This window comes from Tricharina praecox (assembly GCF_024521635.1).
Source record: "Tricharina praecox strain CBS 144465 chromosome Unknown BZA05scaffold_13, whole genome shotgun sequence".
Lineage (NCBI taxonomy): Eukaryota > Fungi > Ascomycota > Pezizomycetes > Pezizales > Pyronemataceae > Tricharina > Tricharina praecox.
In genome coordinates this window covers 878,747-904,926 of record NW_026250415.1, presented here as the reverse complement: position 1 = coordinate 904,926, position 26,180 = coordinate 878,747, and the positions used below count along the sequence as shown (strand labels likewise).

The window sequence follows — 26,180 nt, the reverse complement described above, 5'->3', positions numbered from 1 at the left end:
CTGTGGTTCAGTCATCCTCATGGTAATGGGGGATTCGCACTATCGAGTCTTGAGAATCTTCTGCCTGAATGGCGTCGAGATAAAGTTGTGGCTCTCTCATGGGACAATGCACTGCTGCTCACTCGTGTATCACCAAACCCAACAGGGTTGGCTCTAGTGACACAAAAAATAAAAAAAGTTGGCCCCACTTCGCTCGTGAACGAAAGCCCCCACCAAAAGAGAGGAACCCACAACCTCACATCAACCTTCACCACCACAACCACAAACCCCAATTGCCGTCGTTATCCACCATGTCTAAACGTGCCGCCGACACTGATTCCTCCCCGGGGGCACTCAAGAACCTCTCGCGCGAAACCGACGCCGACCAAGATGCCAAAAGGCTCGCGGAAATGGGAGAATTCGAGGACCAGTACGGCGACGATTTCTCGGACGATGAGGAGGAGGTTCTAGAGGCTGGAGCAGACGGAGAGGACCCCGGTGAGGACGAGACCATGGAGAATACCATGGACCTCGACAAGCAGGTGTATATCCCGTCGCGACACAAATTGGCGAAAGATGAGATCCTGGAGCCCGATTCGAGCGCGTACCATATGCTACATCGCATGAACGTCAAATGGCCGTGTTTGAGCTTTGATGTCTTGACGGATGACCTGGGAGATGAGAGGAGGAGCTACCCGCACACTGTTTACATGGTCGCTGGAACCCAGGCGCAGCGCGCGAAGGATAACGAGATTGTGGTCATGAAGCTCAGTGGACTACACAAAGGTTGGCTTGTTAGTTAAGAGAGATTCTTGAGAGTTGGAGCTGATTTGGTTTTCAGAACGGCAGGACAACGACGACGAGGACGAAGAGGACGATGATAGCGATACCGAGGATGACCCGATTCTGGAATCGCGCAGCATCCCCACCAACATCACCACGAACCGTCTCCGCGTTTCGCCACACTCGAAAACTGCTGCCACCATGGCGGAGTCTGGAGAGGTGTTTATCTGGGACCTTGCCCCTCACTACCGCAGCTTCGATGCCCCGGGCACCATTATCCCACCAGCTGCCAAAAAGCCATCGCACACTCTGAGGATGCACAAGCGGACAGAAGGTTATGCCATTGACTGGTGTCCACATCCCCGAGAAGCCCTGGGTAAGCTGGCGACTGGAGACAATGACGGCAAGATATTCGTTTCGAAGCGGAAAGAGGACGGCAGCTGGGCGAGTGATGGACCATACACCGGACACACCGGCAGCGTGGAGGAAATTCAGTGGTCACCTAGTGAGCGCCACGTGATGTGCTCAGCATCATCGGATGGAACCGTCAAAATTTGGGATGCCCGAGCATCAAAGAAGCACCAGCTCTCAGTCGACGTCTCGAGTTCTGATGTAAACGTAGCATCGTGGTGCAAATCCGTCGACTACCTTCTCGCCACCGGTGCGGACGACGGAGTGTGGGGTGTTTGGGATCTGCGAACATTTCCCAACGCTACACAAGGCAAGACTGTCAGCGCGACGGCGAGCTTCACATTCCACCAGCAGCCGATCACCAGTGTCGAGTTCCACCCTACGGAAGACAGCGTGGTGGCCGTCGCTTGTGCGGATAATACGATCACACAGTGGGATATGTCCGTGGAGTTGGACGACGAGGAGAGCAGAGATACCGGTGGTGTTGCTGATGTGCCACCACAGCTCATGTTCGTCCACCACATGCCTGAGGTCAAGGAGTTGCACTGGCAAAAGCAGGCGCCCAGCGTGGTTGTTGCTACGGGTGGGGAAGGATTTAAGTACGTATTCCCATCGAGTCGTTCCGGAGTTATACATGTGCTAATTAGGGTTGTAGTGTTTTCAAGACGATCTCTGCATAGTCTCAAAATAATAGAGTTGTTACACTCAATTGTAGTCAAAAGTTTCATTGCACTGTTCATCACTCGTCAAATACCTATGATTGTTCGGTTTTTAGCCCCATAGGGCGTAAAATGGCTGTTGGCTGAAACCCATCACTTCTAAGCTTCCGAGGATTTGTACTAATGTAATAGCTATCCTTAAAATGAAGTCTGATAACCAGACTCCAATTCCTTCTCTGTGAATTTGGGACAATTTTAAATACTTTATTACGCATCTTATGTATTGGCATTAATACCATTGGAAGTAGCCTAGGAGATGCGAGCACTCGGTGTAGCATAGAGATGGCAACGTTGGAAATCCAACGTAGAAAGAGTTCGCAGAAAGACTTGCATCCCAATCCGAATAGAAATTTTATATACCTACTCGCCTATCCCGCCCACCAACCCGCCGTAAAGTACAATCACTGCGCGCACACCATTACCTCTTCATACTCTTTTCCTCTTCAACTTCCCTCAGCGCCCCTTGCAGTACTTCCTCTCGCCGCCGCAAATGTTGCTCCAAAGCATCAACTTGTTCCTTTACCATGTCCAGGTCGTCTCGAACAGCCTTCAAGCTCTTCCCTGCCTCAACGCTTCCGCTCCCCTCGTCCAAAGATCGTAGCTCATTCCTCTTATATTCGAGCATCTGCTCAAGTTCCCGTTTCACTAGTGCGATCTGCGATGCGCCCGAGGCGCCGTGGCGATCGCGGTTGCGGCGCTTCTCGGCGGATGTTTCGGCGTCGGCGATTTGTTTCTCAAGGTCGGCGAGTTCACGCTTCAGACGAACTTCCTCCCAGTCTTCGTCTTTGGTACTCGAGAAGTCGGTTCCTACTGAACATTAATGGTGACCTACCAAAGCCCAAATCTCACATGCTTACCGGAGTGCTTGTAACCCGACGACGCGCCGATCCCCAGCCGCGTGATATAGCTCTCTCCAAACGCCGCCTTTTTTCCGGAGATAGTAGTCCTATCCGGCCCACTCGCGCGCTGCGGCGGCTTGACGGACTCGATATCGTAGTTGACATGGTTCTGTTCGAACGAGCTTCTCAACGACGGCGGAACGGAGCGCGGAATCCGGTAACCCTCATGTCGTCCGCTCAACATGTGCAGGAACACTATGCATTGGTCTTTACCGATCGTTGGTGTTTGCGAGGGGTTGACCAAGTTCCTGTGACTCTGAGGTCAGTCATGAGTTGCGCGAGGGAGAGAGTGGTGCACAGGGAGTGTGTGTACCAGGCGCGTGCGACGTCGGTGTCGGGAACGTTGATCTCTGCGTAGAGATCGTTAAGTGCCGCAACTGTATACCGAATGAGCCTGTGATCAATGATCCGTTTCTATAATTGCACACTCACATCCAATCTGCCCGTGTGCACCCGCATTCGCCATATACATGCTCTCATACTTCCTCTTGTCCTCGGGCGCCATGTACCATTGGAAATCATCCTTCAAGCCTGGGATATCATCGTCATCGGCAGGCCTCTCAAACGTCTCGCCTCCCGCCGTAACTGCCGACTCCGCCTGGACTAGATGTGCCTTGCTCTCTGGCACAAGCCACTCGGGGAGCGTCTGCGGAACCGACTTGAGATCTCCATTCATCACGTCGTAGATCAGCCGCATGGCGACACAGAACTCCTCGAAGTCCAAGTCGCCATCCTTGTCGATGTCCGCGAGATCCCATATTTTGGCAAGTTGCACGTCTGAGAGACCACTGTTGCGGAGGATGCTCGAGGCCTGGTCGCCAGTGATTTTGCTGCCGCCTTGGGAATGGTGCGCGAAGATTTCCCAGTACTTTTCGATGTCGCTTTGAGAGATTGCCTTGCGGGACATTTTGGCGGGTGTGTAGAGGTAGTGGTGGTCCGCGAGTCGGGGAGGCGGCAGCGTGTTGTGATGGAGGAGCTGTCAGGAGCTTATGTCCCTTTCGATGCTGCGGGACCAGGAACCAACAGCTATGACAGGCCAAGGATCAGCAGAGCCGCAATTTAACTACATTGAATCACTCGAGAGCACTGATACAGTTTCGACATTAAATTCTCGAAACAATTCACCACCCGGACTGAAAGATAGTCCACTTGATTACGGTCTACAAAAGGTGCGCAAAGAAAGCAAGAAGGAAAGGAAGAAATGATACGCTTTTCCGTCCCAAACCAACGCCTCAAGCAAGATCCAAATGAAGGTAGACAAAGCAACCCGCCCAATCAACTCCGACCCATCTGAGCCATGACCTTGTCGAGCAAAACGTGACTCTGCTTGCCCAGCTTGACCTGCCCGTTGCGTGTCTTTGCGAAAATCGCCTTTGTCCGTGCTTCCCTCTCTTTGATCTTTCTCTCTCGTTCTTTTCTCCTCTCCTCCGCTTGTCGCATAGCCTCCTCTCGCTCAGCTGCTTGTCTGGCGGCGAATGTCTCCTCCTTCTTGTAAGATGAGGTCTTCGGCTTCCTTTTGCGGCGCTCATTCGACGGCTCCTCTGCCTCCTCCTGGGTCTTAATAGCGGCCAGGCGATCTGGGTGAAACGCGGGCGGCTCGTCCTTGCCTTCAGTGGCACCCTCTGCAGACTTTGTGGCCTCCGCGGCCTCAGCAGCCTTCTGGCGACGCAGCAGTCGCTCCTGCTCGGCCTCTTCGAACAGTCTTTGCGCGCGAAGTACGTTTGGATCGGTGGAGGGGTCGACGGGTGCGGAGGAAAGCGTCTTGCTGTATTGCTTGCGGACCTTCGCCTTATGGATCAAGCTCTCCTTGATTTTTGTGACTTTGCGCTTGTAGGTGCCATCGGGGAGGTTCGCTGGGCCGACTGAGAAGCCTTTCTTCTTCTTCTTGTCCTTGTCTTTGCCCGAGCCGTTCGATTCCTTGCTGGATCGTTCTTTGCCCATAGCTGAGTGACTGTTCAGCGAACAGAGGAATACCGGGGGTGTTTGACGGTCCGGACGGTAGGTAAAAGGTTTGGTTGGTGTTGGATTGTCGTGTCTGTGAATGCTATTAGCATATGCGGCGCTGCCAAGCCTGAAAGCTCTTTCGACGTTTTCCGCTAACTCAAGTAAGCAGCCCGGCACCATTATTATTTCCTCACTCGTGACGTCGAAACAAATTCCTTCCGCCTTGCCATCTCCATCAATTTGCCCCTCCTGTGAATCCTCGCCGGCCGATTAGCGAGCCTCACCACCCGCCACCTTTATCAACGCGGTTTCAAGTTATTGCCTCCACGACATTTTACGGTCTGGTGGATGCTTCGAGGGCATGTCTGACGGTGTCGGTCTTCTTTGGTCTTTCTTTCGAACAGGTCGGTGCTTCGCAATTCCTTCCTATCCTCCGGTATTTCAAATTACTCGGCCATTGAGGAACGAAGACCAACCAAGCTGACTTTGCCTACCCGATAGAGGCGGACTTCATAGCACCTTCTTTACGGTGACAATCTCGCGGCGGCCAATCCGAATAATATATACTGGGAATGTTGGAACGGGTGGCCGTCCACCATTTGGAGTCCAGTGGTCTACGTCTTTTGCGGGGTGGACGGCCACGGAAGCGGACGCTCCACACGGCGTTTTGGATGCACGGCGGCGTTGAACTCGATATTGCGGCCGCGGCGGCAAGTTTGGTTGGTGGTAGTAGTGGGGGTTGTAGTGCGGGGGAACAGGAGGAAGCGGCATTGCCGGAATCGACAATATCACCACCACAACGCACCGGTATCTCGCGGAGACGGGCGGATCTCATTCCATTGGACTTTCTTTACCCATCGGGCGCTCTAGCTTTTCTCGGGCATCTCAGCAAGGCTCTTCCCCGGCGCGAACCGGTGTTTTCGCTGAGTGGCAGCAAAAGAGAATACTCTTCTGCGGCGCAGCCTGTGCCGCCGCCTGTGCTGCCGCAAGCGCCTTCTCATCCGGAGAATCAGAAGCCATTACGACCTCCACTGGTGGACGACCGACTCCCGCATCCGGGAGATAAATACACCAACTTCAAGCAATTCATGAACACTGCACCGGCTGGACAGTACGAATCTGCGTGGTATCACTACTGCAATGACCGGCGAAAACTTGAGTGGCTAATGAGGGGACCAATCTTGGATACACCGGAAAAACGCCACGAAACGAGGACACTGCAAGCGGACAGGAGGCGATGGATGGCCAGTTATTTGCTTGCATCCAGTCATCGGCAGGAATGGACTCGTGCACTTTCTATGGTAAATTCCTTGAAAGTGCGTCACCGGGCATACTCGGACTACGAGATTCTTGTGAAGTGTTTTTTGCGCGTGGGTGACCCGAACGGGGCATATCAGATTCTGGAGGAAGGCGTGCAACAGCTTCCACTGGCGCGCGATATCGGGTTCGAAGTTTTTATGAGGCATCATATCATGCTCGAGAGATGGGACATGGTGATGAAGGCATGGGAGTTGCTGCGAGGCTTCCAGGAGCGCGCAGTGGGCGCGAAAGATCGGCGAAGGGAACTTAATACGACTGCACTACCTTCACTCGGGAACCCGGACGGTGCGGAAACAGTTATTCGGAAGGTCATTCACTTTGTCGAGAAGGTTGCTAAACCAGAAGACCCGGAATACGACATACTCGAAGGAGAGCTCGCGGAAGATCTTTTAAAAGGCTGCCTCTCGTATGTCACTCGACCGCACGCCAAATGGACCCGGTTGTGGGAAGAAATCTGGAGCCTCATCGAATCGCGAGGATGGCTCATAACGAAGTCTTCTTTTGAGCGAGCAGTCGCATATCTTGCTGGAGTTAAGCAAGACGCTTTGGCGACGAAGTGGTACTTTGCTTTCCGAGAGCGCGGCCCGGAATTCATCCCTGTGGACATCATGAATAAAATTCTCCGCTGCTTTGCAAGGTTGCAAGACTACGATGGAATGCAACAGGTCTTCGACGATATTTACGTTTTTTCGGCAGAGCGAGCACCAAGCCGGGTGTCTTACTCGATTTTGATGGCAGCAGTCGCGAAACGCGGAGACGCGGCTGCAGTACACAGCATTCTCCTGCAGTCACTCGAACAACACGCTCCGGAAAGTCCTCAAGAAATCAACCACATTATGCAATCATATGTAGAGCGGGGAGAGATTCATAATGCCATTATGTGGTTTGAGCGCATATCGGATATGTATGGGTTAAAGCCGGATATAATCAGCTACAACACCTTGATCAATGCTTATAGCAGAGCGGGAGATGTGGATGGGGCTGCACTGCGGGTGCAGGAGATGCTTGATAAGGGTATCAAGCCAGATCGATGGACGTATAACATCCTTTTGAATATGTGCGGGAGTCGTGGCGATATCGCCGGCGCAGAGAATATATTCGACATGATTGTACAGAGCGGATACGAGCCAGATTCGTACTCCTATCAAGCGCTGATTACTGCTTATGTTACCGCCAAAGAGCTAGATAAGGCCGAAGCACTATTGGGCCACATCGCCGAACTAAATCCGGTCGCGAAGTCGACGCCGATCTGGAATACCATCATTGCGGCGCACGCGGCGAAGGGAAACGATGCAAGAGTTTCCCAGATCTTTCAGATGATGAGCGAGAAGGAAGTTCCATTTGACTACTACACCTATGGAATCGTCATGCACTCCCTATGCGTTGCTGGAAGGATGGAATCTGCGGAGGAGACCCTCCAGTTTATCAAGGACTCGGATTTCCATATCAGCTCCGACAAGTATGCTATCCTCATGGTTGGGTACACTCGGTTAGGCGATTTCCGGAAGGTGTGGGAGACGTTCCAGAGGATGTTGAACGACGGTCTCAAAGCTGATTTCAACACCCTTGCCGTGTTGCTCAAGTCGTATGCGCATGCCGAAGTCGAAGAGTTTGCAGATCTTGAGGGCGACATTGTACACCTTTTGTCCACGGAGAAGATCCTGGATGAGGCCACGAACGAACCAGTCACATTGGACCTAAACTCGTTCAGTAACGTCAAAACAGCCACGCCGCCGTGGCTGTTCACTCCACTTATCAATGTATATTTCAAAAAGTCAGCATGGGACCGCGCTATCGACGTCTTCAACCGTTTCCTCAAGATCTCTTCGACCCAGAAATACGGCTCGCCACCAAACCTGCAGATGTACAAAGCCATGATGCAAGTGTACCGTGCAGGAGGAGACATCGAAGGCGTACGGTCAATGTGGCAAGGACTTCGATCCACCGCTATCCATTTCCACAAATCTATTGATCTCCGCCGCGCTGGCCGCAAAGCTATCATGGAGCCATATCGCCTTGATCTCTGCGGTGCACTGTCGATCCTGATTCGCGGGATGGCAGACATCAAGGACATCAAAGCCATCGAGCTGGAGATCGAGTCCCTGCAGAAGGCCGGATACGAGCTCGACAACGTCAACTGGAACGACTATGTCCAGGCCCTGATCCTCACTGGCGAACTCAAGAAGGCCGTCATGGTCTGCGAGAAGAACCTCATGAAGTACTGGAAGGAGCTCCGGTTGTATTTCTTCTACTCGGATGTGACGATGCGCGGTGGTGAGGGCGGAGTGATGCCACCGGTCCGTCCGTTCATCCGGACCATCGAAGCTATCGGAACGGAGCTGAAGCGTCTGGACGAACGACGCAAGGCCGGAGACGACGAGGCGAAGGCGCAGCTGGTAGCGGTTTTTAGAGATGCCCCGACGACATGGGAGGCGTGCGATGGCCTCGAGGATATGGAGAGCAGAGCGAGCAAGGAGATGGTGTTCCGGTTGCAGCGGAAGAGCAGGAGCGGGGAGGGCGACAGGAATGTCTATTAGGTAAGCTTGTATTACTAGTTAAGTTAGAGGTCTACATATAGGGGCATAGAAGGGTGTTTTGTGGTGTTTTGCATGCGTGTTTGTTGGTAACGGTGGGTGATGGGTGGGGATGTTGTGGGGTATTTCATGATATGATTATGCATCGTTATGGTTTGTTTTCGTTTTGCTCTATCCTGGTTGTTTGGTTTGTTTACTATGTGATTATGGATTGTTATGTATTATTGGTGTAAAATAGGACCGTCGGAGAATGAAGTTGGGAAAAGGATGCCTCGGCTCTTGTCTGTTTTTTCCCCCATCATACTCGCAGTCAGGCTATGTATGTATCCAGACTATGGCGGCGGCGCCCATTTCTCGGAATTCCGCAGACACCTTGACTGGGTGAATTCGTTACTCTGAAATATACCGAGTGATGGCACGTGCTTGGCTCTACGGTTGATAGGTAGCACCTCAACTCATTGGATATCGCCAAACTACCTAGGTACCTCTGCATAAGCCCGAGGGGGTTCAACGTTGCTGCCCCAAGTAAGCCTCACCAAACCCCATTCTGGCGAAGGTTTGCGTCACTACGGTTTGCGGGATCGAGAATTGGGGCTAACTATGGCCAGTGAGAATGAGTCGAGTCGAGCGAGAGCTGATTGACCGAGTGATTCCAAGTGGATGGCTGTGCTGTTATCTTAACGCCTGCTTCTGACCGTTCTGACCGTTCTCAAATTACGAGCATCAGCTCGGTCGGTACTGTCACTGAGGTGGATGGGAGCGAGCAACTTGGAGAACACGGAGGAAGGTGGCGAAGTATATCAGTACCTAGTAGCCATTTAGAGAGCTTCACATGGCATAAATCAGAAGCTACATAACCTGTCCTATCACATTACAAGTATATGCATCCCACCCACCCACCAATGTTCGCATGATCAACCGCTCGCTACGCCAAAAGAGCAATAAAGAAGAAAGAAGAAAAGGAAACAGCATAACAGAGCACCCCCACATGGAGTAGCATAGTCTATCTACCCCCCGTATCTCCCTCCGCGGTATGCGCGGTCGTCTTTCTCGTGTTGGATTTCTTCGCACGGAAGCACAAACTACACCAGTCAGTCAGTCCGCGTACTTGCCAAAACAAAACAATAGGAAATATGGGGGGACATACAACTCAGCCCTCGAGCAGCGTCTGAGGGAGCTTAGTATCTTCTTCATCTCGCCCAACTCCTTCTGCAATCCCGTCCTAGCATCACCATCGCTGCCGCGATCGAGTTCTACATAGACTAGCTGTTGCCACTCCGAAGACTTTGGTGTATTAAACTGGCTCAGCGTCTGGTTTACAAACTCTACGTCAAGGGTCGCCTGCAAAAGTCCTCCGAGGGTGAACGTTTTCCGCTGCCGGAAACTCTCGAGGAGTTCGCGTGACAGCTGCTCGAGGAGGTGCGAGAGTACTTGTTGGACCAGCGAGGGCGCGGTGATGGTCACTTGTGCGTGTACGTCAACCATGGTGAGGAGCGCCTCGTAGACGTATGGCCGGACATCAGTGGCGAGTTGGCCTGGAGGCGGAGCCCAAGTAGGGGAGAGGATGCCGTTGCGCACAGTGGATGTGATGCTCCGCACTAGGGGCTTGGTGTATTCGTCAAAAAGCTGTGCGTCGATTTGGCCCAGGGCATCACGGATAGTTTTGGATTCGTCAGTGAGCTTGACCGAGAAGGCGTTTTCGAATTGGCCAATTAGTTCCGGTACAATCTCGGATCGGAGGAGCTGCAGGTTGCTAAGGGTTAGAAGCATCCGGGTGTTCTTGTCCCGACTGTCAATCGAGCGAGCAGTGAGGTTTGTAGCGCGGGTGCCGTGTAGAGGACTGATGAGCCCGTCCTTCTCTGCCGCTTCCGTGCCCGCCGGTTTCTGTGCGTTTTCCACCATGCCCTGTAGAGCTTTGTAGAGGGTGCGCACGAACTGGCCACGGACGCTCGTAAGGAACTTGGCGGAAGGCTGGGGAATAACGCTCGTCTCTCCGTTCCGCACTTTGTCCAGGTAGATAATGCTCTGCATGCCGCCGATAATTTCCTTCTCGAACGCAAAGAAGTAACCTGGCATCTTCGTTACTCCACGGTTATCACTCGCCCGGGTCCAATCCTCCATGACCCGGCAGTTCTGCGAGTCTGCCAGCCATGTACTGCCCAGAGCTTTGACGGTACGCTCCCGTGCGGCGGAGAGCATACTACGGAGCTCATCCTGAAGGTTTCCGCTGCCGAGGCCCCCAAAGATTTCTGCGAGGGAGGCTGCAGCCCTTCCGAGAAGTATCATCACTTTCCCTAGGTAATGCACCGCCCCAAGAGTGTTCGCCCGAGGCGGGAAGAACGCATATAAGTCCTCGTCTCCATTATCTTTCATTCTAGGCACCGGGGGAATCGGCGGGAAATCAGGCGTCGTCGCCGATAAAGGAGTGTTGGGCATTGGACTGTACACGGCAGATATATCTTCCGGTGGAGGATCTAGGAAGAACGTGTTCATACAGGTTCGGATCAAGGTGACGAGTTCGATCGCGCCATCCCGAAGGATCCGCACATCCTTGTCGCTCAGACGGTGGTGCTTTCTGCTCTGGTCGTCGAAACCAACAGGTAACAGATTGTCACCGTCGATGAATGACTGTGCAGCTTTCCAGAAGCTCAAGATCTCAGCGAGAATTCCCGTCGAAGCATCTAGAATCTCCATCATCGAATGGTGCACTAACTCCCAGAAGGCGGTAATTGGAGGTATGTCAAAAGCCTTTTGAGAATCCGAGGGGCCACGTCGGGTCGGCGATCGAAGGTGGTGTGCTATTGTCTGGGTATTCGGCGCAGGTGCTTCCAATACCCTTCTCCGGACAGCTACGAGAACGTGAGTCGGTGCAGGAAAAAGATATCGGGAGAGAGGGCAAACCTTCGATTTCAACCCGAGACCTCTCAAACGTCGTCGTAATCTTGCTCTTGAGGTATTCATAACGACTGGCAAGCCAGTAAGTAATTGGATTATCCTCCACCCCAACTTCCAGCAAGACCTGAATGAGCTCCATGTGAGTGTTATCTTCAGTCTTGCAGTCGATAAGCCGCTTCCACGTCTCCTTCTTGAAGTCTTCAATCACGTACGTGACTTCGTTCCACATCTTCTCGGCAATGATGAGCTGATGAATATGTTCCTCCCTCACGTTGCCTCCAACCCCAACCTTTGGGTCCGGCACCAGGGCCCGCGAGTCCACCCAGTATTTGCGCGCTTGCTGATACTCATCGTGCAGAGCATCGTACTCCTTCCTCTTGATGCACTCTAGCATCGTCACCGGAATCTCCAGCATCTGTCCGTGCTTATCTAATATTCCCAGAAGCAACCTCAGACCCTCCTCCCTTCCGCGTCCCGTCATGATTGGCCCAAAAACTTCATTCGCCTTAGTGTCGACCTCGTTGAGGTAGCTCCTGATCTTCCCAACACCGTACTCGGCCTCCTTTTCCTTGTCCAGAAAGGCATTCTCTTTCATCTCTTTGTACACACCCTCGATAATCGCCTTCGCAGCCACAAACCGGTCGAAGTTGCTCTCCACAAGCTCCTTGAGCGACCCCGACTTCTGCGCAATCGATTGACTGAGGTAGTTGAGGCCCTGCTGCAGCGTTGGCGTGGGAGTGTTCGCGTGTACATCGCGCAGGAAGGCGGCGGGCGAGAAGTGTTTCGACGAGACCATATACCTGCTTCCTATTCACGCGCCAACCATCAACCAATCCATCCCCGTCAAATTCGAACATTATCATTCTAGGTACTAACGCAATCGCAAGTTATCCTCAACCGGCAGCCCGCGCTGCTTCAACACGCGCACGACCGACTCGGTGCTCCCGAGTGGGTCGGGCTCGTCCTGCGGTAGTGTCCCACCATCGTCCGCAAGCAGCCCCTTCAGCGTTGACGCCACGTTCTCCTGAAGCACTGAGTACCGCACAGTCGAGTTCCGTTTCAACCCTTGCTTCTCCGCGGCATCTTCTATCGGATCTGACCACGCCGCTGGGTATGGATCCTGTAGTCGGTAGTGCTTCAGGAGAGCTGTACCGTCAGGGCGGGGAGGGCCCATTATGAGCGGATGTGCGGTAGGTGGTTGTGGTGGAGGTGGTGAGATAACTTAGGTAGAGGTCGAGTGATAGCTAGGAGGTGTGTAGGTAGACGGGAGCTTGCTGGTGGGGGACGCGGCTCGGAGGTGCGCGTGCAGCTCTTCGATGGTCCGCTTGGCAAGGCTATTGGAAAGGCTGGAGCAGGGCTGAGACCGGGCTGAGAAGATTGGCTCCACGAGTCTTGAGGACGGTTAGACGAGGAAAAGCAACCTTGAAGGATATGCCTGCCCTGCCTGCCGGTCTTCGGTCATCTGTGCACCGCCGGAGATCCCACATGATGTGACGAAATCGAATTAACTTCCATCAAATAATCCATCTAGAACTTACCGTTTTTTGCCGAAGCCCATATAACACCATCGACTGCACGCCCACCCTTCCTCCCCCACAGTCACGACCACAATGCGAATACTACGACCACCATCACGACTCCTCCCATCGCGACCATTGCCGCGCTACTACCATGCCGCACCATCATTCACCTCCAAAGCGCCCGAAACCCAGAGTTTGAACGAATGGTGCATCTCTGCCGAAGAGGAGATTTGCCGGCTGGCCGCAAAACCTCCCCGCAGCGTGACTCTGACAGATTTGATACGGTATTCTACCTCTCCCTCTTGCACCTCGGGGTGTCTAGGCTAACCACACCCGCAGCTTCGGGCGCCCTCCGCTCTCACCGCAAGCACTCCTCAACAGCGCGCGCTTCACCCGCGAAAACCTACCGATCCGGCTGTCACGTCGAATCCAAGCGCTGCGGAACCTCCCGTTCATCATCGTCTCCAACCCGCACATCTCTCAGATCTTCGACAACTACCGGCAATCACTGCGGGCGATCCTCTCGTTCCCGCAGACGTGTCCCACCACGCCCGACGAGGAGGCACGGTTCACCGAGATCCTAACGGACATCGTCATGACGCACTCGAATACCATTCCAACGCTGGCGCGCGGGTTTATCGAGTGCAGGAAGTACACTACTCCCGCCGAGGTGACGAAGTTCCTCAACGAGCACTTGCACGAAAGGATTGGCACGCGGTTAATGGCGGAGCAGCACATTGCGCTGCACTTGGCGAGCACGAGCAGCGATGTGGAGGCGACGGCTATGGGCGGCGACGGTGACGGAGAGGGCGGCGCGCCGAACACGTATATTGGCGCGATCGACACGGCGCTGCAGCCCGCGCGGCTGATCCACAGCTGCAGCTCGTTCGTCGGCGACATCTGTGAGCTGCGCTACGGCGTGCGGCCACAGATCCACGTCGACGGCGACCCCGACGTACGGTTCCCGTACATCCCCGTGCATCTGGAGTACATGATTACGGAGCTCTTGAAGAACGCGTTTCGAGCGACGGTCGAGGCCGGCGTCAGCGAGCCCGTGCTGATCACAATCGCCAAGGACCCGTACTCCGAGGGTATCTCACTCCGCATCCGCGATCGCGGAGGTGGGATCAGCCCCGATGACATGCCGAATATTTGGAGCTACAGCTTTACGACTTTCTCGGAGGATGGGGAGGGGGAGGAGCAGGATGCGCTCGGGAGGTTCAATGCCGGCGTAGCTAGTGCCGGCGACGGCAGCAGCATCGCTGGATTGGGGTATGGGTTGCCGCTCAGTAGAGCTTATGCAGAGTATTTTGGAGGGAGTCTGCAGCTGCAGAGTGCCTATGGCTGGGGAACAGATGTGTACCTCAAGCTGAAGGGGGTTTCCGCTGCAGCTTGGAATGGGTCGTGATGATATGGATTTATGTATGGATTTTGGTTTAGCATGGCGTTCGGCTGGGAGTATCTAATCGCTTGTTTTGGGTGCATTTGTGGAGGAGTCGGTGGGAATTTAGAGAATGTTATCTACTACGGATGTGAAAAGTGCGTACCTACGTGAAGAGTGGTACTTCGTTGAGCCAACTCCTAGACTGATGAAGCTATTGCTCTCGGGGGGAGGGGTAGAATACCTTCTGAGGGACCCTTGAAGTGTGTTCCGTCGCTAACCGCGCCGATAAGGAGCGGGGACGGGACAGGGACAGGGTCGTGATGTAGCGGGGCCAACGGTGGGTACCTCCGGAGGCATCAACATCGAAGGAGTTCCACTTCACATCACATCAAATCGCATCAAATCAAATCACAGTCCAGTCCGATTACCAAACTCCCAATCCCGTGTTATTCCCAAGTTCCCAACCGCAAGCCGCAAGTAAAAGCACAGTGTAAAGCAGAGTGTAAAGCAACGAAAGCGAGCCGCCGGACTCCTCACTCCTCCAGGCCAAACTCCTCCACTAGCACCTATCTAGCACCTAGCATCCCGCCTACTGAGTCCTAACCTCGTTGTCCCTCTCGACGGTCTGCACGTCTGGGTTGTTGTCGAAAGTCTGGACGTGGCCCTCGGGGAACTCGACGCTGTAATCGCCCCATGTGTTAGCATCCATCTATCCATCTACCCATCTACCGATCCATGTGCGTGTGTGTGTGAAGGGGGAGGGGGAGGGGGAGCATACGCAAACGCGGGGATCAAAGTGTAGTTGTGGGTGATCTTTCCGCCAGCGGCTTTGGCCTCCTCGATGAGCTTGTTCTTCTTCTCCGCGTCCTTAGCGGTAACCTGAACTTCTATCAGCGGGGGTCGGGGGTGGGGGGAAGGGAGCTTGGAGAGGCGAGACGAGGGGAACGGACGATGTAAGACTGGGGGGCCATTGCTGCTGTAGTTGTGGTGATGGGGGCTCGTTTAAGGGATCGTTTGAGTGATGGTAGTGGAGTAAAGCAGATGATGATGGATGGATGCGGGAGAGGATGGTAATGGTCGGATGGATGGAGGTATTTATGTATGGTATGCAAAGCGGGGCGAAGGGAGCTCCCTCCCAGACTCCCAGCTGACTGACAGCTCGAGCTCTTAGCACTAGTTACTTGACCGAGCGCATGACGTATCCACGCGGGCCGGCTTTGGTTGGTGGCTATGTAGGTCCCTGCTGGGGCTGGGGGAGGGATTGTTCGTCGTCATCTGTGTCACTTCGAACCGCAGTCCGGGTGGATTAGAAGACATGTATCCATCGTTATCTACCGAGACTTTGGATACTAAGTCAAGAATGTATGAGAGCTACATTTGAAATCATCAATCTCTATTCAGCTCCGCCCCCTTCTCCGGAAGGCTTGGAATGCCGAATCCCGAGTGACGTATAGTGATCGCATGCACCCATTGCTCAACACGCATACCTAGATCCGAAAGGAAGACTATATATTCATACAGTCCCACAGCACAAGTGGAATCGATAAAGAAGACTAACACGCTAGTAGTCTACTCTACATCCTCACCGCCGCAGCCACCACCACCACTGCCAACCACCAGATCGACCGCTGCGAAAGAAGGAAGGAAACAGATTCATCGTACGTGTGCGTAGTGTACTCTACACCCCAACCCCTAGCCTAGCCATCATGTCGTGCAATCATGAGACCGCTCCCCTCCCAAGTCGTCCGTTCATCCACTTGCATTCTCATCCTCATCTACAATTTAGAAATGATAGCCTGGGCGTATTGGCTGTTGGTCGACTTTCCACCCAAATCTCCGGTCAGCGTCTTGCCCTCGGCAAGGGTGGCCATGATCGCCTTGCTGATCCTCTCCGCATATTGACCGAGTCCCATGTGGTGCAACATCATCATGGACGAGAGCAGGAGCGCAGTGGGGTTGGCCTTGTCCTGTCCAGCGATGTCGGGTGCGGAACCTGAGACCGGGTGTTAGAGGTTGGGTAGCAACATTGATACGGATGGCTTACCGTGAACAGCCTCGAAGATCGAGCACTCGTCTCCAATGTTGGCCGAAGGAGTCAATCCGAGACCTCCAATCAGACCGGCGCACATGTCAGAGACAATGTCTCCGTACAGGTTAGGCATGACCAAGACCATCGAGTCGTAGAGCTTGGGATCGGTGACCATCTACCCAAAACTTTAGTCACCTATTCATTCATCATTCATTCATTCCAGGTGCACGCTAACCCCCAAGCAGGTGTTGTCCAGCAACTCAGTGTCAAACTTGATGTTGGGGTAGTCCTTAGCGACCTCTCTGGCAGTGGAGACGAAGAGACCATCGGACATCTTCATGATGGTAGCCTTGTGGACAACACGGATGTGCCTCTTTCCGATGGACTCGGCGTACTGGAAACCGTAGCGCAGAACACGTTCGGAAGCGGCGCGCGTGATCAGTTTAATACTCTGAACAACTCCGTCGACGACCTCGTGCTCGATGCCCGAGTACTCTCCCTCGGTGTTCTCACGGATCAAGACTGTGTCTACGTTGTCGTAGGGAGTCTTGTATCCGGGGACCGAGCGGCAGGGACGCACATTGGCGAAAAGGTTGAACGTTCTGCGCAGCGTAAGATTGAGCGAAACATGTCCCTTTCCGATGGGTGTCTAGATATCCTTCTCAGCACTTTGGGTGATAGCCGGGGGCGTGAGTGACCGCAATATACCGCGAGGGGGCCCTTCAGGGCAACGTAGTTCTTCTTGACGGACGCAATAGCGTCGTCTGGAATAGCAGTCTTGCCGTCCTTGATGATAGGCGTGACATCGACGGATTCCCACTCGATCGGAGTCTAATACCCGGGAGCATGGTGAGTTCGCCGTCGCCAATGAACCAGAATCGGGACCAATACCTTGGCCGCCGCGAAAATCTGCTTGACGCTGCGAGAGATCTCGGGTCCAATTCCGTCACCCTCGATGAAAGTCACGGTGTAGTTTCCCTAGAGAATACGACACACTGGTCAACCTCCATTCTCCCGTTTCTTCCCAGTCTCCTACACTTCCCGCTTCCCTCATCGTCACCACCACAGCAGCATTATGCGCGTAAGATAGCGGGGGTGTTCTGGAGGCGGAGTGGAGTGGATTGTAGCTACGAACTCTGGCGTTCTTCGTTCCTTTGAAGTGCGCAACCGGAGAATCCGTGGTAGCGTATGTGCGCAGACCAATCTTTAAAACAGAGTTTCAAGTCAGAAAACGAAGCGGAATAATTGCGCCCCAGCAGACAGGTTTGACCCACAGCTCTTGCCCGGATGAACGGAGCGGCGGAGAGCCTCTTGGTGGAGACGGAGATGGATCGTGCAAACGACATGACGCGGGAAATTGCGGATGATTATGGGAATGTGGGTGAGGCGGGGGTGGGTGGTGGTGGTGGAGGTGGTGGGGTTAGTAGGTGGTGGGTATCTTGGGACCAGATTCAGGAAGAGATGAGGAGGAGGAGAGACAGAGAGAAATTTGTACGTAAGCTTTAGGAGGAGGCCGGCGGCTCTTGTCTTCTACTTTCTCCGTCCAAAGTTCTTTCGCTTGAAAAGTACTCGGTCCGGGGTAACAGCACCAACCGCGTTTCGGCGACTGAGATACGGATACATACCGCTGCAACTCCCGCAATTACCTCATACCTACCAAGCACGGAAGCCCAAACAGTCCGCTAGACCGGGAACGGTAGTCAGCACTCGACCAAAGACTCTGAAATACGGAGAAAAGTGGCGCTCTGCCGGACACAGTCGGCAGCCATACACACAGCCGGTGTGCGGAAAAGAAGAAGACCTTATTCCGCTGGGCCTATGTATCACATGGTAGGGTCTTGGAGACGATCTGATAAGATACGGCCCATTTCGCGGACTCGACCCAAGCTCATCCGCCGGCCCTTCGAACGAACGAATGGGTTCCATGAAGCATCACTCGTGATATATTTCCCACGGCTTGATCGCGACAATTGGAAAAAAAAAGACACACCCCTCGAGCCAACCTAAGTATGCAAAAGAAAAAGACGATATAACCAGCTCTCATAGTCTCCCCCTTACAAAAACATCAAACTAGGCTTGTCCTTCGTGAGCTGATCCTTAGCCACGGGGCTTCCATGTGCAAAGAACAGAATCTTAATCGCCAGGGCCAATCCCGCATGGAGGGCCACAACTACGATCAGTAGCACCTTCGTAGTCTTCGCGTCCGTCGCGGCAACGACTGGATACAAATTCCTGAACAGGAACAGTGCGCTGACAGCGAATCCCGTCGCGACGAAGACATAGTTCAGTATTGTGATCGGGGACGCACTCGCGATAGCCACGGGGACCCATATCAGGTTGCTGTAGCCGTAGAGACAGAGGCATTCCAGCAGGTTGGCGCTCTCGCTACCGTACCATTTGAGGACGCCCCAGAGCGCGACGGGGACGAACGCCGTGTAACCGTACATCAGCCCTGCGGCGCCCGACAAGAGGCCAAAGTCGTACGTGTAGGGAACGTCTTTCATCCGCGCGAAGTATTGGGCGATCGTGGATGAGAGGAAGAGGATTAGGACGACGGTGGTGGTGATCCAGAACGGGCCTACAACGAGTGAGCGAGGGTTAGTCGATGGTGGGTAGCCGTGGTAGTGGGGGTGGTGGTGGATGAAACCGTACCGTAGAGATCTGGATTGCCCTCGAGGATGTCGAGGAACACCGCCTTGGGGAAGAGCGCTGCCCAGCAGCGCTTGACAACCTCGTCCGTGTCCACGTCGAAGAACTGCGCGTAGAAGTCGACACTCCATAAATACCGTTTCGTGTTCGGGTCTGCGCCGCCAGAGCCTCCGCCGCCGGAGCCTGATGGGCCTCCGCCGGCACCGGAGAAGAAGCCGCCGCGGCCTACACACGGAAGGAATCAGCACTAAAGCCCAAAGTATCCCTCTTACAGATCGACAGTATGCACGTACCGGAGTTATCTCTTGGAATCTTCCCGCTGGTCTGGTCCTGGTTGTAGTCTGAAGTGGGGAGCTTGTCAGCTCAGCAGCTCTCATCACCAGCTTGGTGGTTGGTGGGGCGCGCAAACTGGATTGGTGGAATTCAAGGTCAGGCGCAAGGTCGGTGTGGCCGAGATCGCCGTCATCGTCGATATCTACGACAACATCGTAGCCGCTGTTCGCCATGATGGTGGTAATGGGTGGAGGTGGAGGTGAGGTGGTGGTGGGTGGTTGTTTCGTGTTCAAGCTTTACGTTGCCTCACTGGACTTACGCGGCTCCGAAACGAGGGACATGGTTGTGCTACTAGTAGCCACCAATGTCCACGAGTGCTAGGACATGATTGGATAATCATTTAATCTGATTCTCATTCCTGATTGGTTTCATTTGTTCTCGGGTGTCCGCCAGTTGCCATTCAAAGTCCGGCTGCAATAACCGTAGCCTTGAGCTGCCATCTCTCGGATTGCGGAGAGCCACTTTTAGGCGACATCTCAGGCATCGGTTCAGGGACGAACAGTGACTCCCACCAACTGCGGGCTGCCCCGCGTAAATCAGCCCCACCATAGATATCCACAACCACTAACCTTCACCAATCACCAAGCCACCTCCACCTTCATAGTCACCGCGCATTACAATTACCATCACCATTTGAGACTTGTTACCATACGACAACATCCAACATGACTTCGCAAATGGTGGAAATCCACACGCCGGATTTAAAATGGTGGCTCGCACATCTCGAAAATGACTTTCACCCGGTCCACAGCGTTGATCTCTTTGTCAAGTGTGACTCTCCTCCTTACTATTCGCACCGCGCTGACCTTACATAGCACCTTGAAGCGCCGCTCCGTTCGGAATCCGACGCCGACCGCGGTGGGAACGGCCCAGCTGCTATTGCGCCTGATCGCAGCGCAAAAGCCCGCGTCGATCCAAGGACTCGTGGACTACGTGCTGTCGCTCGAAACGAAGCTGTCGCAGGCGCGGCCGCGGGAGATGTCTATCCGCAACATGGTACGCCGCGTCCTCGGCATAATACGCGAGGAGGCCGAGAATGCCGGGTTGGGGGAGCACTTCAAGGCTGCGATGGAGATGTCGGAGGCTGCGGCGCGGTCGGAGCTGCCACACAACCGCCCATCGTCCAGCGGCCGCCCAGCCCTCATGACCTCCCACACCAGCTTCGCGTCGGGCACGCAAGCGAGCGTCACTGGTCTGTTCAGCATCATCTCGCAGAGCGCGAGCCCGCACGCCATGAGCACGGGAACGAGCCCGTCCGGCACCGGGACTAACACGCCCGTGCAGCTGACGGCCGTCAGCGCCGAGAGCTTCAAGACCCCCACCCAGCAAAAGGACATCCGCCCCGCTGTGATCCAGGACATCAAGGAGCTGGTGGACGAGCTCGAGAGCAGCGAGATGTCGATCGCCGAGTACGCGCCGCAGCTGATCCACAAGAACGAGGTGATCATGACGTACGGGCTGCCGTCGACGGTGCACCGGCTGTTGCTGCGCGCGGCGCACAAGCGCGACCACGACTTCACCGTCGTCGTCGTCGAGGGCTCCCAGAACATCTTCAAGCGCACCCACGCCGCAGTCATGAACAAGATCCCGGCGACAAGCCAGGACGACGCCGCCGACATCACGATTACCGACACGGCCACCGCGCGCAAATCCCTACAGGACCGCGGCGTCCAGGTCATCGTGATCTCTGACGTCGACATCTACAATCTCATCTCGCGCGTCAACAAGGTGTTCCTGGCGGCGACGTACGTTCTCGCGGACGGCAGTGTGCTCGCCACCTCCGGCGCGCTCAACGTCGCCCGCGCAGCAAAGGCGCTGATGAAGCCTGTGGTCGTCGTCGCCGGCAGCCACGTCCTCTGCCCCGTCACTAGCTACTATCAGGAGGGCCTCGTCGAGATGGGACCACCCGCTGCTATAGGATACGAGCGGGGCGAACTCCTCGACGCCGACTATCCGAACCCACTCGTCGACCTGATCGAACCCCAGTTCGTCACTATGTTTGTCACTAATAAGTATGTTCCCGCCCTGCCCCACCCCCGACCCCCCGCCCGGACAACTCGGAAGTCCACATGCTAATCGTGCTGGAAAAACAGCGGCATCGTATCGAAAACTACAATCAACCGGGCTACGCTCGACCTCTACCACATGCCGGAGGCAGACCTAGTATAGGCAGAACATATGTAGACTTTTTTCGTGCTTGCAGATGGCTGGCGGATGGCAGGCGGATCTTTTTCTTTGGTTGGTAGGGGCGGTGGGAGTGAATGGGCTTTCATTATTCTTATTCTTGTTTTTCTACTATACACGGCGTTGTATGATTTGGTTCAATGTGCTGAAGGGAAGGGAAGGGGGGTAAAACAAAAGTTTGGGAAGGAAAGGAAGGAAGGAAGGCGATACAGCTTCTATCAGCAAAATAGAACGGACGACTTGGCGTTGGATCAGTTGTTGATCTTGTTTTTTTGGATACTTCTCCTATGTAAAACACTGATACTCTAATGGCACCGAGAGAGAGAGAGAGAGAGAGAGAGAGAGTTGCGGTGGTCACTGGATGGCAAGGGAGACAAATACGGTACCCGCACCCTGAAAACATTTCCGTAATATGTAGCAACTACCTCCCCCACAGTCTCCCCAATAATCCCTTCTTCTCCTCCGCCTCCTGCTTCTGCGCCCGCACTTGCTGCTGCTGCTGGGCTTCCACCTTCTTCCCCTCGCCGGAACCCGGATAATCCACAAAGTTCCACGCAATGTCCAAAAACAGTGGTTTCACCGGGACCGGCTGGACCTTGGGGGGCCACTGTACAATGCCCTTCTCGAAGTCTACCTTATTCGGCCACTGATCCAGGCGCTCCAGGAGAACTCCGTGTTGCTCGCCAACATCCGACTTGGCTGCTAGAGCGTCCATCTCGACGAGGGCACGGTACCGCGCTACTTCACCCGACAGCGAGTCGCAGAGCGCGGTGGCTTCAGAGGCGGGGATCGAGAGACCCTTGTGCGAGAGCTCCGAGGGCGCCGTGGGCAGTGTGGGGATCGCCAAGGCGATGTACTTGTGCGCTTGGTGGAACAGTGCCAGGGCGTTTTTGCGGTTGCCGAGGAGCGCGTGGGAGCGGGCAATGGAAGAGGTGCGGAGGGCGCGGAAGAAGGAGGCTTTGCTGGTTAGCTCGGTGGTGAAGGCTTCGTCGGCGGCGACTCCGGGGAGGTTGGTAATTTGTTCCAGACTCTGTGAGGGGGTTAGATGTATGTTCGTTCGGATGGGTGTTGGAGCAATATACCTGGAGGATGGCGTCGTAAAGTGCAATCTCCTCCTTCAGATGGCTGATCTTCTTTCCAGAGACTTCCTCAACCGGCACCGTTTCCCCCTTCTTGCTGGTCTTTTTCGGGCCAGATATGATATTGGAGATCATCACGCGGTTGCGACCCACCCGCCAGCAGATCATGGAATAGTTCACCACCGTCCACGTGAGTTGTAGAATCTGCATTTTCTGGTCGGACATTGACATCCCCTCCGCCTGTCGCTCATCAATCGCCTTCCGCGTCGCATCCACCGCATCCTGCCACGCCAACAGCACCGCATCGAAAGCATCTGTCGACCCCTGGTGATCCTGTGAGTTGTAGGCTGCCTCGGCCGTCTGGGCGTTCGAAAGCTTGACAGAAATATCCGCACCCTCTACGGGGGCTGTTCTGCCACGCCATGTAACGGAAGTCACCGTCCCTGCCACAACCGCAGAGTCCGTCTCCATCGGCTCGGTGAAAACATTGGGATCGAGCTTCTCGAGCTCTGCAACCACCCGCGAATGCTCCTCATCGCGCGGAAAGTACTGTCGCGCGATCGCGGCGATGTCCATGCTCCGAGGCAACTGTAGCTTGTACGCCGAGAACCTGATACTCGGCTCGACGATTTCGGTCAGGAGCTCCGGGAACGCATCGTTCTTGCCATCGGTGGACAGGGTCGAGTAGATGCTGTTGGACACGGCGAATGCCTGCAGCGCGGCCTCCCAGCGCTCCTTCTCGAGCGCTTCAAAGCCCTTGAACGACGAGGCATAGGCGGTGGCCTCGAGGAGATCAGTGCTCGTCACGTTCGATTCGGCCGCAGAGAGGAGATCGACAAGCTCGGAGGCGTGCTTGAATGCTTTGTGGAAGCGCGAGACGATATGGCTGCGTGTGCTCCCCGTAGCGGTGGTGGGGTCCTCCGTCATCAACGCCTTGAGGTGGGTAGCATGCGCCCATGCACGTTCCGAAGCGAGAAGCAGCAGGTGGGCATTGCTGTAGGAGCGTCAGCTTTCCCCATTACCAAATACCCGAGGAGGGGGAATTGACGTTGGGTTCTTGGCCAGGTCTTCGGGGGTCAGCGGTGCTTGTGCAGCGTAGCGTTTTGGGTTTGAGCGGCCGAGACGTTTGCGGAGGGTTGCGAGACGCCGGGAGCACATGCTGCGGTACGCATTGCTGTCGCCGATCAGCCGTGCCTCCTGGCGCTGGGTGTGGATGAAGGTAGTGATATCCATTTTCGAGTCGTGTGCGGGCTGGTGTTGAGAGGTGACCTTCACCTCGAGTACTAACGTGGGGTTGAGGAACAAGCCGCAAGGTTATATGAGGAACCTGGCCCACGCGTACACTTGGTCACGAGTGACCAGTTCGCTCCCTCCGCGGGAGGACAGCACAGGAAATCACTCAGCTATGGGAATCACAGTTCGAGTCCACTTCACCCGCACAATCGAAGATGAGCCTGCAGAAAACGTGGGATCTTTCCCGCTATCTGCGAGTATATTGTAGCGCGTTGGCCGTCGAGTAACACAGCACGCATGCAACCAGCCGTTACTCGAGTGCCTATGACTACTCTGTGGGTGGCGGAAGTGGTTGGATCGATGTCAATATGACGATCCCGATGAACAGCGGAGCAAAGTGCACTCTACTCCGCAACACGGAACAGCAGTACATGCAAAAGCCAAAGCTGCAGCTGAGAGGGCATCGACCGTGGGTGGAATGTTTGGAGAAGCTAAATACCTATGCCTTTGCCTTGGGCAGTTCCACGGAGCCGAGCTTCAAGAAGACGGTTCGGCTACGGGGCTTTGTCTGGGGTTTTGGTCCGATACTGCATTCACGGCGCGAAACAAGAGGACAATACCTAGGCCATGTCCACGTCCATGTCCAATCCCATACTCTGTACGCCATCGCGGAGGCGGAGGGAAACAAGAGGGTATCTTCAAAGCCAAAGAAACCCGTAAAGAATGAAACAACTTGTCTCAATCCAGCAAACCTAATCGACTTGAAGCACCAGTCAATCAATCTTGCAGCCCGTCTCGTCTTTGGGCGGCGTCTTTCATTCAGAGGCGTCGTGTTGACGCATTCCCCAAGACCGGCTCAAGGCTCGAGTGCTTCAACGTGACAATCAGCTGTTATACCGCACCGAAGACCGTACATAGACAGCGAATGCAGCCATCTCTGCAGGCATCACCGGTCGAGGCAAGGCGGGCGTAGTGCGTATCCTACGTCGCCAATAGCGGCGACCAAGGGACAGCCGAGAAGCTCTAGAATTCACATCAGCTGGAGTCGTGAGAAATACTTTTGGGTGGTATTCTCGTTCCCATCCGACACCGCACAACAAACAGACTTCCTACGGGTGGTCACACCAGCGATGCGTGGGCGATTCGAGTTGAAGGGGATCGATGGTGATCACAATGGTTTCGGAGAATGTGTTGAACCAACATCCGGCCAGTGCCTTGGCCCTGAAGATCTGAAATTCGTCAGCTCGGGTCAGTTGCGAGGACAAGAAAAAAAGAGTGCAGTGCAGTGCAGACTGCGGGAGGTACGCCGTAGCCGGTCAGTGGGGGGCTTTATCCATCCATTCCCCATAGTATGTGCGATATCCTGACGAACCCCTCCCTTCCCGCCATTCATCTCCACCGATCGCGAGTGATGCTCACGCGGGCGAGAGCTCACTGTCTAGATGTCGTTCTTCTCCGCAATGGAACTAGGTAGATAGCTAGGTGAGCCTGTGAGGAGTCCACTCTACTCTATTTATGTCCGTTAGCTAGCATAGAGTACAGAAGACCAGTGGCCCACTGGTCCTCACGCGAACCTGGCGAAAAGCTTCCCCCGCCTCCACAACGCCACTAGATAGTGCTCTATAACCTACTCTACACCGTGCCCGAAAGTATCGTATATGAGTCCTGATTCTCGATCCATGGATCCTGAAGATAACTGAGGTGGCCCGCCGTGTGCTGAGCAATTCCGCTGATGCTGTACCATAGCCGTGGTTACCTATCGGTGCGGAGGGCGGAATCGGCACAGACGCGAGGGATAAAAAAAAGCGAGACAGCACAAACAAACAGACTGCCGGACGAGCTGCCATTTCGCCAACAAGGTCCCTGGCCCCTTCGATAGTTCTTACGTTGTTAGTCCCATGGCAAGCGTCATGGTCGATGTTGCGTACAGTCCCACTTTTCTAACTGTTATTTATTAGTGAAAGACGCCCTTCATCTTCTTCTTCTTCTTCTTCTTGTTTCCTCTTCCGCTTCGTGATTCTTCTTCTTCTTCCTCCTCCTCTTCTTCCCCATTCTCTCCTTCTCCCGTCCATCCTCATCCTCCCTCTCCTTCTCGTCCCTTCTCCTCTCCCTCTCCCTCCTCTTCCTCAGTCCGCCCCCCCTCCTCCTCCCTCCGTCCTTGAACTTCCTCTCTCTTTCCACTTACATGTACTCTGTTCCGCCACCTCCTCCCACTCCAAACACCCACATAAATTGTTGCTGCAAACCCTCAAAACACTCTCCGCATGCCCTTCTCATACAGTAGT

General features: G+C 54.5%; 13 protein-coding genes across 13 annotated transcripts; 5 read left to right on the top strand and 8 right to left on the bottom strand.

The window, feature by feature from the left end:
• Positions 1-200: 200 nt before the first annotated feature.
• Positions 201-2,062, top strand: BZA05DRAFT_354094 (WD40-repeat-containing domain protein). The gene is made up of 3 exons (XM_051481358.1): positions 201-765; positions 821-1,772; positions 1,829-2,062. The coding sequence occupies exons 1-3, from the start codon at positions 291-293 to the stop codon at positions 1,851-1,853; spliced, it is 1,452 nt and encodes a 483-aa protein (XP_051339263.1). The 5' UTR covers positions 201-290; the 3' UTR covers positions 1,854-2,062.
• Positions 2,060-3,827, bottom strand: BZA05DRAFT_57859 (actin cytoskeleton-regulatory complex protein END3-domain-containing protein). The gene is made up of 4 exons (XM_051488441.1): positions 3,224-3,827; positions 3,105-3,168; positions 2,750-3,039; positions 2,060-2,699 (listed from the first exon to the last, which is right to left on the bottom strand). Exons 1-4 carry the CDS (start codon positions 3,696-3,698, stop codon positions 2,311-2,313), a joined length of 1,218 nt encoding a protein of 405 aa, XP_051339262.1. The 5' UTR covers positions 3,699-3,827; the 3' UTR covers positions 2,060-2,310.
• Positions 3,828-3,842: 15 nt separating this feature from the next.
• BZA05DRAFT_399616 (uncharacterized protein) lies at positions 3,843-4,852 on the bottom strand. Its single transcript, XM_051483820.1, has one exon. It carries the CDS (start codon positions 4,730-4,732, stop codon positions 4,067-4,069), a length of 666 nt encoding a protein of 221 aa, XP_051339261.1. The 5' UTR covers positions 4,733-4,852; the 3' UTR covers positions 3,843-4,066.
• Positions 4,853-4,935: 83 nt separating this feature from the next.
• On the top strand, positions 4,936-8,920 carry BZA05DRAFT_399615 (uncharacterized protein). Its single transcript, XM_051483819.1, has 2 exons — positions 4,936-5,139; positions 5,239-8,920. The coding sequence occupies exon 2, from the start codon at positions 5,308-5,310 to the stop codon at positions 8,590-8,592; it is 3,285 nt and encodes a 1,094-aa protein (XP_051339260.1). The 5' UTR covers positions 4,936-5,139; positions 5,239-5,307; the 3' UTR covers positions 8,593-8,920.
• Positions 8,921-9,378: 458 nt separating this feature from the next.
• BZA05DRAFT_374187 (exocyst complex component Sec5-domain-containing protein) lies at positions 9,379-12,960 on the bottom strand. Its single transcript, XM_051481752.1, has 4 exons — positions 12,361-12,960; positions 11,491-12,291; positions 9,737-11,438; positions 9,379-9,671 (listed from the first exon to the last, which is right to left on the bottom strand). The coding sequence occupies exons 1-4, from the start codon at positions 12,656-12,658 to the stop codon at positions 9,593-9,595; spliced, it is 2,880 nt and encodes a 959-aa protein (XP_051339259.1). The 5' UTR covers positions 12,659-12,960; the 3' UTR covers positions 9,379-9,592.
• On the top strand, positions 12,955-14,638 carry BZA05DRAFT_436595 (putative mitochondrial pyruvate dehydrogenase kinase). Its single transcript, XM_051486416.1, has 2 exons — positions 12,955-13,288; positions 13,344-14,638. The coding sequence occupies exons 1-2, from the start codon at positions 13,095-13,097 to the stop codon at positions 14,410-14,412; spliced, it is 1,263 nt and encodes a 420-aa protein (XP_051339258.1). The 5' UTR covers positions 12,955-13,094; the 3' UTR covers positions 14,413-14,638.
• On the bottom strand, positions 14,619-15,659 carry BZA05DRAFT_399609 (uncharacterized protein). The gene is made up of 3 exons (XM_051483817.1): positions 15,339-15,659; positions 15,167-15,267; positions 14,619-15,068 (listed from the first exon to the last, which is right to left on the bottom strand). The coding sequence occupies exons 1-3, from the start codon at positions 15,357-15,359 to the stop codon at positions 14,978-14,980; spliced, it is 213 nt and encodes a 70-aa protein (XP_051339257.1). The 5' UTR covers positions 15,360-15,659; the 3' UTR covers positions 14,619-14,977.
• Positions 15,660-15,788: 129 nt separating this feature from the next.
• BZA05DRAFT_399606 (uncharacterized protein) lies at positions 15,789-18,189 on the bottom strand. Its single transcript, XM_051483816.1, has 7 exons — positions 17,692-18,189; positions 17,553-17,621; positions 17,309-17,395; positions 17,126-17,248; positions 16,653-17,066; positions 16,433-16,592; positions 15,789-16,381 (listed from the first exon to the last, which is right to left on the bottom strand). The coding sequence occupies exons 1-7, from the start codon at positions 17,761-17,763 to the stop codon at positions 16,164-16,166; spliced, it is 1,143 nt and encodes a 380-aa protein (XP_051339256.1). The 5' UTR covers positions 17,764-18,189; the 3' UTR covers positions 15,789-16,163.
• Positions 18,190-18,278: 89 nt separating this feature from the next.
• On the bottom strand, positions 18,279-19,650 carry BZA05DRAFT_399601 (uncharacterized protein). The gene is made up of 4 exons (XM_051483815.1): positions 19,476-19,650; positions 19,360-19,407; positions 19,070-19,291; positions 18,279-18,995 (listed from the first exon to the last, which is right to left on the bottom strand). Exons 1-4 carry the CDS (start codon positions 19,570-19,572, stop codon positions 18,472-18,474), a joined length of 891 nt encoding a protein of 296 aa, XP_051339255.1. The 5' UTR covers positions 19,573-19,650; the 3' UTR covers positions 18,279-18,471.
• Positions 19,651-19,786: 136 nt separating this feature from the next.
• On the top strand, positions 19,787-21,923 carry BZA05DRAFT_436592 (uncharacterized protein). Its single transcript, XM_051486415.1, has 3 exons — positions 19,787-20,168; positions 20,215-21,411; positions 21,493-21,923. Exons 1-3 carry the CDS (start codon positions 20,065-20,067, stop codon positions 21,566-21,568), a joined length of 1,377 nt encoding a protein of 458 aa, XP_051339253.1. The 5' UTR covers positions 19,787-20,064; the 3' UTR covers positions 21,569-21,923.
• On the top strand, positions 21,569-21,923 carry BZA05DRAFT_399598 (uncharacterized protein). The gene has a single exon (XM_051483814.1). The coding sequence runs from the start codon at positions 21,614-21,616 to the stop codon at positions 21,890-21,892; it is 279 nt and encodes a 92-aa protein (XP_051339254.1). The 5' UTR covers positions 21,569-21,613; the 3' UTR covers positions 21,893-21,923.
• A 351-nt stretch (positions 21,924-22,274) lies between these two features.
• On the bottom strand, positions 22,275-23,895 carry BZA05DRAFT_320015 (uncharacterized protein; the record flags this gene model as incomplete). The annotated part of the gene is made up of 3 exons (XM_051480434.1): positions 22,275-22,613; positions 22,666-23,656; positions 23,711-23,895. Coding segments are annotated over 3 exons (1,515 nt in total), but the record flags the coding sequence as incomplete, so codon positions are not given.
• A 1,438-nt stretch (positions 23,896-25,333) lies between these two features.
• BZA05DRAFT_57595 (uncharacterized protein) lies at positions 25,334-25,950 on the bottom strand. Its single transcript, XM_051488439.1, has one exon. It carries the CDS (start codon positions 25,740-25,742, stop codon positions 25,422-25,424), a length of 321 nt encoding a protein of 106 aa, XP_051339251.1. The 5' UTR covers positions 25,743-25,950; the 3' UTR covers positions 25,334-25,421.
• Positions 25,951-26,180: the final 230 nt, after the last annotated feature.

Coding starts and splice junctions, on each gene's coding strand:
- BZA05DRAFT_399609 (XM_051483817.1), bottom strand. CDS start 15,359: ATGGCCCCCCAGTCTTACATC. Junction 15,268..15,338: donor TGGCCCCCCAGTCTTACATC/GTCCGTTCCCCT, acceptor ATAGAAGTTCAG/GTTACCGCTAAGGACGCGGA. Junction 15,069..15,166: donor ACTTTGATCCCCGCGTTTGC/GTATGCTCCCCC, acceptor GGGCGATTACAG/CGTCGAGTTCCCCGAGGGCC.
- BZA05DRAFT_399606 (XM_051483816.1), bottom strand. CDS start 17,763: ATGTCGTTTGCACGATCCATCTCCGTCTCCACCAAGAGGCTCTCCGCC. Junction 17,622..17,691: donor CGTTCATCCGGGCAAGAGCT/GTGGGTCAAACC, acceptor TCTGTTTTAAAG/ATTGGTCTGCGCACATACGC. Junction 17,396..17,552: donor AAGGAACGAAGAACGCCAGA/GTTCGTAGCTAC, acceptor CGTATTCTCTAG/GGAAACTACACCGTGACTTT.
- BZA05DRAFT_354094 (XM_051481358.1), top strand. CDS start 291: ATGTCTAAACGTGCCGCCGACACTGATTCCTCCCCGGGGGCACTCAAG. Junction 766..820: donor GCTCAGTGGACTACACAAAG/GTTGGCTTGTTA, acceptor TTTGGTTTTCAG/AACGGCAGGACAACGACGAC. Junction 1,773..1,828: donor ACGGGTGGGGAAGGATTTAA/GTACGTATTCCC, acceptor TTAGGGTTGTAG/TGTTTTCAAGACGATCTCTG.
- BZA05DRAFT_399615 (XM_051483819.1), top strand. CDS start 5,308: ATGTTGGAACGGGTGGCCGTCCACCATTTGGAGTCCAGTGGTCTACGT.
- BZA05DRAFT_57859 (XM_051488441.1), bottom strand. CDS start 3,698: ATGTCCCGCAAGGCAATCTCTCAAAGCGACATCGAAAAGTACTGGGAA. Junction 3,169..3,223: donor TGCACACGGGCAGATTGGAT/GTGAGTGTGCAA, acceptor TTCGGTATACAG/TTGCGGCACTTAACGATCTC. Junction 2,700..2,749: donor GTCGGGTTACAAGCACTCCG/GTAAGCATGTGA, acceptor AATGTTCAGTAG/GAACCGACTTCTCGAGTACC.
- BZA05DRAFT_399616 (XM_051483820.1), bottom strand. CDS start 4,732: ATGGGCAAAGAACGATCCAGCAAGGAATCGAACGGCTCGGGCAAAGAC.
- BZA05DRAFT_374187 (XM_051481752.1), bottom strand. CDS start 12,658: ATGGGCCCTCCCCGCCCTGACGGTACAGCTCTCCTGAAGCACTACCGA. Junction 11,439..11,490: donor GTCTCGGGTTGAAATCGAAG/GTTTGCCCTCTC, acceptor ACGTTCTCGTAG/CTGTCCGGAGAAGGGTATTG. Junction 9,672..9,736: donor CGCTGCTCGAGGGCTGAGTT/GTATGTCCCCCC, acceptor TGACTGGTGTAG/TTTGTGCTTCCGTGCGAAGA.
- BZA05DRAFT_399601 (XM_051483815.1), bottom strand. CDS start 19,572: ATGGCGAACAGCGGCTACGATGTTGTCGTAGATATCGACGATGACGGC. Junction 19,292..19,359: donor GATTCCAAGAGATAACTCCG/GTACGTGCATAC, acceptor TTCCGTGTGTAG/GCCGCGGCGGCTTCTTCTCC. Junction 18,996..19,069: donor GGGCAATCCAGATCTCTACG/GTACGGTTTCAT, acceptor CACTCGTTGTAG/GCCCGTTCTGGATCACCACC.
- BZA05DRAFT_399598 (XM_051483814.1), top strand. CDS start 21,614: ATGGCAGGCGGATCTTTTTCTTTGGTTGGTAGGGGCGGTGGGAGTGAA.
- BZA05DRAFT_57595 (XM_051488439.1), bottom strand. CDS start 25,742: ATGGCAGCTCGTCCGGCAGTCTGTTTGTTTGTGCTGTCTCGCTTTTTT.
- BZA05DRAFT_436592 (XM_051486415.1), top strand. CDS start 20,065: ATGACTTCGCAAATGGTGGAAATCCACACGCCGGATTTAAAATGGTGG. Junction 20,169..20,214: donor AGCGTTGATCTCTTTGTCAA/GTGTGACTCTCC, acceptor GACCTTACATAG/CACCTTGAAGCGCCGCTCCG. Junction 21,412..21,492: donor ACTATGTTTGTCACTAATAA/GTATGTTCCCGC, acceptor CTGGAAAAACAG/CGGCATCGTATCGAAAACTA.
- BZA05DRAFT_436595 (XM_051486416.1), top strand. CDS start 13,095: ATGCGAATACTACGACCACCATCACGACTCCTCCCATCGCGACCATTG. Junction 13,289..13,343: donor ACTCTGACAGATTTGATACG/GTATTCTACCTC, acceptor CCACACCCGCAG/CTTCGGGCGCCCTCCGCTCT.